Source organism: Periplaneta americana, chromosome 15, assembly GCF_040183065.1.
Source record: "Periplaneta americana isolate PAMFEO1 chromosome 15, P.americana_PAMFEO1_priV1, whole genome shotgun sequence".
Lineage (NCBI taxonomy): Eukaryota > Metazoa > Arthropoda > Insecta > Blattodea > Blattidae > Periplaneta > Periplaneta americana.
This window is the reverse complement of record NC_091131.1, coordinates 46701687-46711740: the sequence shown is the minus strand read 5'-3', so window position 1 is coordinate 46711740 and position 10054 is coordinate 46701687. Positions and strand designations below refer to the sequence as shown.

At 34.3% G+C, this 10054-nt stretch overlaps 1 protein-coding gene and 1 long non-coding RNA gene across 2 annotated transcripts in view; one reads left to right on the top strand and one right to left on the bottom strand.

The window, feature by feature from the left end:
* Window positions 1-2955, bottom strand: part of Vkor (Vitamin-K epoxide reductase) — a 16190-nt gene extending 13235 nt beyond the window's left edge. Inside the window, exon 1 of the mRNA XM_069847043.1 lies at window positions 2667-2955. Within this exon, the coding sequence (XP_069703144.1) occupies window positions 2667-2836 (170 nt within the window). The 5' untranslated portion in view covers window positions 2837-2955. The remainder of the gene's footprint in view (window positions 1-2666) is intronic.
* Window positions 1-10054, top strand: part of LOC138714848 (uncharacterized) — a 63942-nt gene that overhangs the window by 12686 nt on the left and 41202 nt on the right. The window lies entirely within an intron of this gene.

The window sequence follows — 10054 nt, the reverse complement described above, 5'->3', positions numbered from 1 at the left end:
ACGATGCTCGCTCTTGTAGAACCAGTTTCGGAACTATGGAGTCATTCGATATCTGCGTCTCGTAGAGTAGCGGTAGAGTCTTCTCTTAATGATTCGAAGGTTGTGAGTTCGAGCCTTGTGCAAGTTATTCTATTATAGGGATATAAATAATATTCAAGTTATCATTTATATTCTGTTGTAGTTCTTTAGCGTTATAAATAATATTCAAGTTATCACTTGTATTCTGTTATTGTTTTTAACGATATAAATAATATTCAAGTTATCATTTGTATTCTGCTATAATTCTTTAGCGATATAAATAATATTCAAGTTATCATTTGTATTCTGCTATAGTTCTTTAGCGATATAAATAATATTTAAATTATTTATATTCTGTTATCGTTCTTCAGCGAAATAAATAATAGCTATTAAAGTTGCCATTTATATTATGTTATCGTTCTTTAGCGATATAAATAATATTCAAGTGACCATTTGTATTCTGCTATAGTTCTTTAGCGATATAAATAATATTAAAGTTACCATTTATATTATGTTATCGTTCTTTAGCGATATAAATAATATTCAAGTGACCATTTATATTCTGCTGTAGTTCTCTAGTGAAATAAATAATATTAAATTTACCATTTATATTATGTTATCGTTCCTTAGCGATATAAATAATATTCAAGTGACCATTTGTATTCTGCTATAGTTCTTTAGCGATATAAATAATATTAAAGTTACCATTTATATTACGTTATCGTTCTTAAGCGATATAAATAATATTCAAGTGACCATCTGTATTCTGCTATAGTTCTTCAGCGAAATAATAATATTAAAGTTAACATTTATATTATGTTATCGTTCTTTAGCGATATAAATAATATTCCAGTGACCATTTGTATTTTGCTATAGTTCTTTAGCGATATAAATAATATTTAAGTTATCGGTATCATTTATATTCTGTTATCGTTCTTTAGCTATATAAATAATATCAAAGTTACCATTTTTATTATGTTATCGTTCTTTAGCAATATAAATAATATTCAAGTGACCATTTATATTATGTTATGTTCTTTACGATATAAATAATATAAATTTAATGTTAGATTTGTAACAATACAGTTGCATAATACTAGTTCGTTTTTCTTCTTATATTACATTATACTAACCTGTAACACAATAAAATGAAAAGGAACGACGAGGATTTGAGCCTGAGACGTTGACATCTGAATTCAGGCCATGGGGGCACAAGTAATAAAAAAAAAAAAAAAATGCAAAAACATTATGTTTTAACGTGAAACGTGGATGCGCTTCTTAGAGAAACCTATCCAAGCGCCCAAGCGCGCTATGCCACGCAAGCGATAAGAGCTCTGCTGTTCCGCTTAGGCTTGGAATGTGTATTGTGAATGTACAGATCGAGAAGTGAGACCTGGCATGTGAGATGCGCAAGAGGAATTCACTTCAGTCTAATTCCCCCCCCCCTCTCTATATCCACTAGTGATATAGTCACGGCGCATAATACGGTCACAAAGGTCTTTCCTCCTCTACTTATAAGAGCTTAATTAAATATTCAATTTAATAAAAAAATATATTCCTACACAAATGTGGGTAATTAATAAATGCGGGAAATATAAAGACGGAAATTGTTAATTTAACATGGTCTAATTCTAAAGTACTTAACTGTGGTATTAATTTCCAAATGAATCCAATTCTCTGTAATATATTCATTGCAATTTCATTTAACTCGTTGACATCATACTGAGGTATGAATCATTTCTATTACGAGTTGGATTGTTGTTATAAGGCTAGGCCTCATGGAATGGGGAAGGAATATTTAGTAATTAATGAAAAGAAATATAAAAAGTTCTATTTCAAATCCCAAACATCCTTAGGCTACAATTTCAACCATGCTCACAATCAGGAACAGCATAAACATTTCATGCAACTGCAGGGAGTCCATGAAACATGCATTTCTGTTAAGACGTCGAAAATTAATTTTTGTAGCATCAAAATATTTTATCCAGTAAAAAGTTGGAAATACTAGAAATGGCGCGTGTTTCTCATTTGAAGTTTTGTATAATTTTTACAGTACTGGCTGGAGAAAAGAAAAAAAGCAACTCAAAATAACCAGAGCAAAACCAAAAGCTCTATCTGGCCATCCTCACACAAACTAAACAAGGGAAAAAAAAGTCAGTAAGGCTAACCTCACTGTCAACAATTATCTTAAAATACTAAAAAGAGCAGATCTGTCTGTGTATGTCAACTGCGCATCATGCTTAAGAGAAAGCACTTTTCAGTGCCAGTAATTTATTTTGTTTGCACAGGGTTGGAATTCTGAAGGAAATTACATGTTCTACATGGCCTTCGTCAAGTGAACATGCGGTCAATGATTCATGATTTCGTGCAACTTAGTTACTTTCTTTCTTCAATACCCTGTACACATTTACTGGGCACTAATAAATCATAAGAAGTCGAGCAAAGCTCAGTGACGATGTTCTTCGTTGACCATTGTTGAAGGCAACAAACAAATTAATCAGCAGTGGAGGGGGGGGGGGAGAGAAAACTAAACAGAAGTAAACGCAATTTAAATTTGTAGTGTTATAATAATATGTAAACGCCATATTAGCTGGTCACTCACTAAAAACTTATATAATAGTTAAAATCTGCTTTCTCACGCTACTTACGGAGACATGAAAGCCTTGGAGCAACTCATGTGCTCGCTGATATCACACATAGCCACATAATTCTCATCGTGTTCTTTAGCTGTTTCCACTACATACGCGTAGTAAGATAGACCCAGTCCGAAGAAGCACACTAAATGTATCCCTTTGCTAAGATCTTTAACTTTCCACATTTCGGTCAAGTTTGCACGACGTTTACTTCATGAAACGTGAGGTAAAAGGCAGACTCGATCAGAACGACGCAACCACTTGCGAGCAGACGACACAACAGCTGTTTACTGGTTGGCCTTCACTCGACACGCGATAAGGAGGTGTGATTTCACAAATCTGCCTCTAGAGGGCAGCACTATACAGATTGTCGTCTGTAGTTCGGTTTCGTTCTCACAGAGCGCGGAGTAGTATGCCGCATTGATCAGTTTCGCTGCTCTAGCGTGAATGATGTGGTTCGTTTACTCCGAGTAAAGTTGTTTCCAAACGGCAGGGAGCAACCACTACATTCGACAGCAGGAAATGTAAAACAATTTCATGAATCTGGATGAAGATCGCATGCGGTTCGAAGAATGTTGCTCACACTTTCTCATGGCCGTTTTAACTTTGATGTTATAAGAATAAGTAAGAGCTCTATCTGGAGTTAAATCACATTAGGCTACTAGGATTCGTATAATAACACTGAACAACAAATGTTTACTTTTTGTCTTGCTCCGAAATATAAATAAGTGAATATTACTAATATGTGTGCCTTAAATCTGAATTTAAAATCCAAATTGCCCCATCACGTACCATTTTCCGGGGAAAATGAATTGAATTTGTTTCTGACAAAACTGGTTTGTTTTTAATTTTTCGCTGCTACTGATAAAATTACAACGCACTAGGGATTCGAAATTCCTCATAATACTTGAAAAATGATGTAACACAGTTTAAAACACAACAACAATAAAAATATTTTATGCATATAATGAGAAAAATCTTGGAATTTGAACTTACTTTTAAAATAATTTTCTAGATCACTTCTGTTTATAACTAGACTCGGGACTGTATTTTACAAGGAGCCAACAATAGTCTGCAAGCATGCTGGGTGATGATCTTCCTGTATATCGCCTTTCCATTTCAGATATTTCTTGGTGAAATCTTTCCCCATGCTCGTCGTTTACCGCTCCTAAGTTAGGAGGAAAGAAATCCAAATGAGAATGTAAAAAGTGTATTTTGAGAGACATATTACACTCCATTTTGTCGTATGCACTTAACATGATTTCCACAACAAGTTCTATGTAGTTCTCTGCCCTAGAATTTCCAAGGAAATTTGAGCGAACGTCTTTGAAAGCGCGCCATGCCATTCTTTCTGTAACGGAAAGTTTTTCCTCAAACAAAGATTTAGCCATAACTTTGTGAATTTATGGACCGATGAAAATGCCCTCTTTTAATTTTCCTTCACTGAAACTGGTAAACGTTTCCTTTAAATACTAAAAATCACACCCTTATTTGTTCATTGTATAGACCTCACTTTGAACTGTTATAAAATTTACTTAATAGAAGGGATCAATATCTGTTTATTTATTATAAATAAAAAACATGCCAAGAACCATAATAAGCCGTAAATAAATGATAAACTCATAAAATACATTAGCTTTTGTTTTGGTTTGTACTCTCAACCGGCGCCAGATGTTTCCTGGGGGAGCGCTTATCGAAAAGTGAAATCATAGTGGATTTTAAAAACCTTACGTGATACGAAGAAAAGAGATGCATTTTCGGATTCAGCGCACACCAAATCATAAGGGACACATTGTTTTAAATCGGAGCAAAATTCTTGTTGTTCAGTGTAATTACTAGGCCTGAGAAATATATGCCGTTATACTACAAGTGCGCTTCGTGCGCCTCTAACTTTGAGTACGTCTCAGAGTTGGGGTGAGTTAACGCAGTGTGTTTCGTTCGTTTGAACTCAGCTTATCATGATGGTAAGTTAGTCCTCAGCATTTGGGTGGTTGAAAGCCACTTCTTGACTTGGAAACGCGACTATCTGCTGAAGAAAAAATTAAAGACATCATTTTCTTTGTTAAAGAAAAATTGCACTAGGGCAGCTAAATTTGTTAAAGGTAAAAGAGAAGATGGAAACGATACGATAAAAGAACTTAAATGGGAAACTTTGGAAAACAGACGTAGGAAAACTAGAATAACATCATTGTATAGAGCACATCTAGGTCAGAAAGCATGGGTAGACATAACGGCTCGGTTAGAAAAGCCAACGTACTATGGTAGGAACGATCATGTTTTTAAAATCAAATGTAGGAAACAGAAAACGGATGTAGGTAAATTCTCATTTTTAAATAGAACTATAAATGATTGGAATGACCTACCTGCAGCGGTCTTTGAGGGCTGTCCTTCCTTAAGGAGATTCAAGAATAATTTAAAAAGTTGTGTATAAAGTGCAAATTAAAATTATGGCGACATTTAACATTTAATTTTTTTAAGGTGTCATGTATTTATTTAGCCTGACGATTTACTTCCTTGGTTTGAATTGTAAATTATTTAAAAATAGCGTGTAAGAGGGAGCTTAGACTAGAAATGTTTAGTTTAAATGTAGTTCTGTTTATAAGTACAGTATGCATAAGGATGTAATTATTTGACTTATTTGAACTGTTGTATCAGTGAAGCGAGGTGAGTGAGTGGAGTTATGGGTTTACAGTGCAGTGAATAGTTCCGATCAGTGATAATTTATAGCGTCAATAAAATGTGTTCTATAGTGTCAGTGAAATGTGTGCTAAAGTGTCAGTGAAATGCGTCATAGTGCCACTACAGTGAGTGAGATGAGAGTAAAGTGAAAGACTATTGAAACTTATGTAGGGCCTATACATAATAATGTAGGTTGTAATGTTTTTATTATTATTGTGTTAAATTATATTGTGTACTAGCCGTACCCGTGCGCTCCGCTGCACCTGTTAGAAATAAATATAAAGTAATTACATAATTAAAATAGGACATTTGATCCAGGGAACTACTTTTGCAACAGCGCAAGATAATCTGCTTCGCTCATTATCCAATTTTTTTTGCATTGCATTTATTGCATATATATTTTATGTATTTTAACACGATTCAATTGATCATAGTTAAAATTTAAATTATAAAATAATGTATTGCTAAGCTAACGTACTATTACTGCATACTAAATCAATACACTCTCGTTGTTCGTTAATTCTCTGAGATAAAAATGAATTTATACATAAAAATTATTTTAGGAAATACATGAAACGAATGTACAGAATAGCCTATCAAGTTTTCTGTGCATAAGAAGCTATTTTAATCTTACCTGTCCTCAATTCACTCAGACATTACTGTAATAACATTATAGCATTATGTCCATCTAGAGAAACTACACTTTCCAATGGTGAAATAATAATTCATTATACAAATCGGTTAATTTAGCTTCCGATATTACTTCATACAAACACAAACATTCTTTGTGGGCTATGTTTAATAGCTTTCGATTGTTTTGATGTCCAAGGCCCCTGTTTCGATTGTTGTTGTCCAAGGCCCCTTATATACGAAGTCATTTGTTCTTAATTCATTGCACCGTCTTAGATGGCGTTATTTTAATTTTAAAACTCATTTATCTAATTAAATAGGCTATCAGTCCCATCAAAATTTTGTAAAGAATAAAGCTAATCAGAAATCATTTTCAAAGAAACTTTTGTTATGTAACATTTTTCACAAAAATCAATAATAAGAGAGATATTTCGATTTATTTAATTCAGGCACCCTTTTAAATAAAGTATCTTGAATGCCATACAGCCTAAAATCTAAGTTACAACGAACGTAATTTATATTCCAGTTTTCATATAAATCGGTTCAGCCATTATCGCGTGAAAAGGTAACAAACATACAGACAGACAGACAGACATACAAACAAAAATTTCAAAAAAGCGATTTTCGGTTTCAGGGTGGTTAATTATATATGTTAGGACCAATTATTTTTGGAAAATCGAAAATTACCAGAAAAATTTCGGCTACAGATTTATTATTAGTATAGATAATAACACTGATATGCTACCTAGTAGTTCTCAGAACTTGAGGCGATACAAAAATGTATCACGGATACACCGCACAGCCCATAGAAACACGAAGCAACCAAGAATTATTAAAAAGATAACGTATTTCTGAGTGATATAATTGATTTAGTTTTAAAATGTTTAAAAGTTCTTGTAAAAAATTATTTAAGTAAAAAAACTCCAAGATTTATGTGCTTATAATAGATTTCCTGAAAATATGTATTTACATAACTTTTTTGTGAAAATACGTGTTTTTATGTGAAATAAAATTCGGGTTTTAAACTTGAAACTTGGCATTCGAATTTTTAACTTTGTTAATTGTAATCTTAGTATATTGAATAAATTAAACAGTCTGTGCTTATCTATATTCAATATACTAAGATTATAACGTGCTTATCGGAACTTCTTACATAATGAAATTTGTTAATTGTGTTTTATCACACGCAAGAAAAATATTTAATTACATAGGAATCCGCTCCCTAGTTATTAGCATGAGAGAGGTACTATAAGCTCTACACCATCCTATAATACCGTATTGTACTAATGCGAGGTAAATCAGTCGTAAAGTATGGTCAGTCAAGTAATTTCGTAGCATAACAAAATAGTGGATAATTTTTCTTAATCTATTGCACAGAAACCGACCATGTTTATGGGAGTCGAACTGATTCCGCTGAATTTTGTGGGCGGAAAGCTGTCACTTGAGATACTAGGGAGAGAATTTTTGTCATTTAATGAGGTTGTTAAATAAAAACCATTAGGCCCTACACTGGGCTGCGTAATGGCGAGCCCGGACAGAGACGGCATAATATAAAAAGTTATAATAGTTCCAACGATGCAAAATTCTGTCACGGCTGATAGAAATAATCCTTCTCCGTGAAGTAACTTGTAATAAGCAAATAACCGTAAACTGTTTTTGTCACGCAGCCGGTGTGAATACCATTTATTTGTCGTCACTAACATAAATCATCTCCCTGCCCCTAATCGACCAGTAAATAGAGAAAACAAATTGAAACGCTCTCTCTGTTTTTATTACGCTATTCGGCGATGAATACAACCCAGTTTTTTTTTTCCTTCTTCCATTTTTTCATAATCATTTATTACAGCATCGACTCCTAAATTGAAATGTTTCGTTTTTTTGCTGTTGATACCAATTATGAAATGAAAGAGATTTCTGAATATTTATTACACTTTTCAATCTTCAGTCTCTCTCTCCATTCAGATGTCCACAGGGTCACGTGTAGACGAGCTTTATGACGACGTGTCATTGAAGGGATCGGAATTCGAGCCTCGTAAAGTTGTACTAGACTTAAACTATTTCTAGCGCACGTTTCCCTGATTGTTTAGTTCAGGCCTGCACAAGGTTTGCGCTCTTCGAGTCGGCTCACAGCTCATGAGCGGAATGCAGATATTAGCTGCGCTCTGTATAAGGGTGGACTGGAAGAAGGGGTGATCTCGTACAAAATAAACACAAAAGGAAGTGCTATTACGAGTACTTATGAAATGAATTCCCGTTCAGTGTTTGCAAAACTATCTTGGACTATTAATTATTAACTAATAAACAAATATTTTTTTACAGAAGTAATAGAAATTCTATAGCTACTTAAATCTACAATATCATTTTGTTATATTTTTATTTACCAGTACATCAAAACGAGGTTTTATGCTGTTGGCAGCTGAAAGGAACAGTAGCCTACTGATCATAATGAAACACCAGTTACAGATGTTCGATGTCTGCCTTTATTAAAGTTGTTTATAGAAAACAGTTGCTCACAAATATAAATGTTGAGCCAAACATAGCAATCATTTTCACAGCCAGCCTGTGTAGTTGTGGATATTATTGCTAATGTTTAGTCTTGTAAAACTTAACCAGGCTAGTAGTATTATTCAAACGATCTTTAGCCCTTAGGTCACATTGAAGATCAATAAGTTCGAGCTGTAAATCGTTAAATGGTAAATGTTATGTTCCGTCTTTTAGATTCCTCCATACTGTACTGTAGCAGTAGGTAAGCAACGTGAAACAGTTACTGAGAATAGGCGTACACACTGCACTCCACTAGATAGCTGAGTGATCGTTTCCCTCTCCTCTACCTACTGCATGTCATTCTGACCTATCTTTCTCTCCGTTTCGGCGAGCGGTAAACACCGTTCTCCCGCTCCAAAGGAGCGCGCACGCTCGTTGAGCGCTGTTTGTGCAGGCCTGGTTTAGATTTTCTCTGTATTATTTCCACCATTCTTCACTTGTAGTAACAACTATTCATTTTCTAATAACCTCTATTTAAAATTATTGTTAAATACCTGTCTAACTTCCTAATCTTTATTGTCCATCTTCCTACATATCAATCTATTTCTTTAGTTGTCTTTCTATTCGTCTGTATTTGCATTTGTTTTTGTATGTATTTTGTGTAAGTTTCTTCCTATAGTGTGTCTATCATCTATCTTATCAAACTCTTGTTCTACTTTCCTCTGTATTTAACTATTTATCTCCCTGTATGTCTACATGTTATGCTCCCTTCCATTTCTTCTTCTCTGTATGCATATCATGTTTGTTTTAATGTAGCTTTCTTCAGGACTTTATAAAGCTATTACTATTAATGGAGATAAATTCGTTCATGCACTGGGAATCGAACCCACGACCCCTCAGCTTGGGCGCGCTGAGTGCTCTTAACCAACTGAGCTATGCCGGAATCCGATCCATACAACCGGCCGATTTCTCCTCCTTGAAAACATCAATGGCCTAACTACCTGCATTTTAGATATATAGATACACAGAAAAGCATATTTCAATGACCTTATGGTTATTTTCAACAGTTTTATAAAAAAAAGCTGTTTTCTATTTTTCCGTCTGTCCATTTATATTTCTACCTATTTGTCTATACACTGCTCTATCGATTTAGTACAGAGTCAATGTTCACCTACTTACAAGCAAACATTCTCATGGGAGCAGATAAAAAAGTTATTTTTTTTCCTTTCACCATGTTAATAATGTGAAAACAAGTGCTTATACAAATTTTCTTCGCTCCAGTGCAATTACGGGGGCCGTAAAAATAAGTTTCCCTGGGGCTGTTTACAGAAAGGAAACACAATTTTATGGGAAGATTTGTTGAAACGGATACAGCAATTGTTGAGCTATTTTTCAACATAATCCCTACCGGAATTGAGACATTTGTCATACCGTGGGATCAACTTTTGCATCCCTGTGTCGTAGAAGTCTGCCGCCTGGAATCGGAACCAGTGTGTGATAGCCGCATGCACACCTCTGTTGATCTCACGGTGTGACAAATGTCTCAGTTCCAGTGGAGAATATGTTGAAAAATAGCTCAACAATTGCTGTATCTGTTCGAATCAATTTTT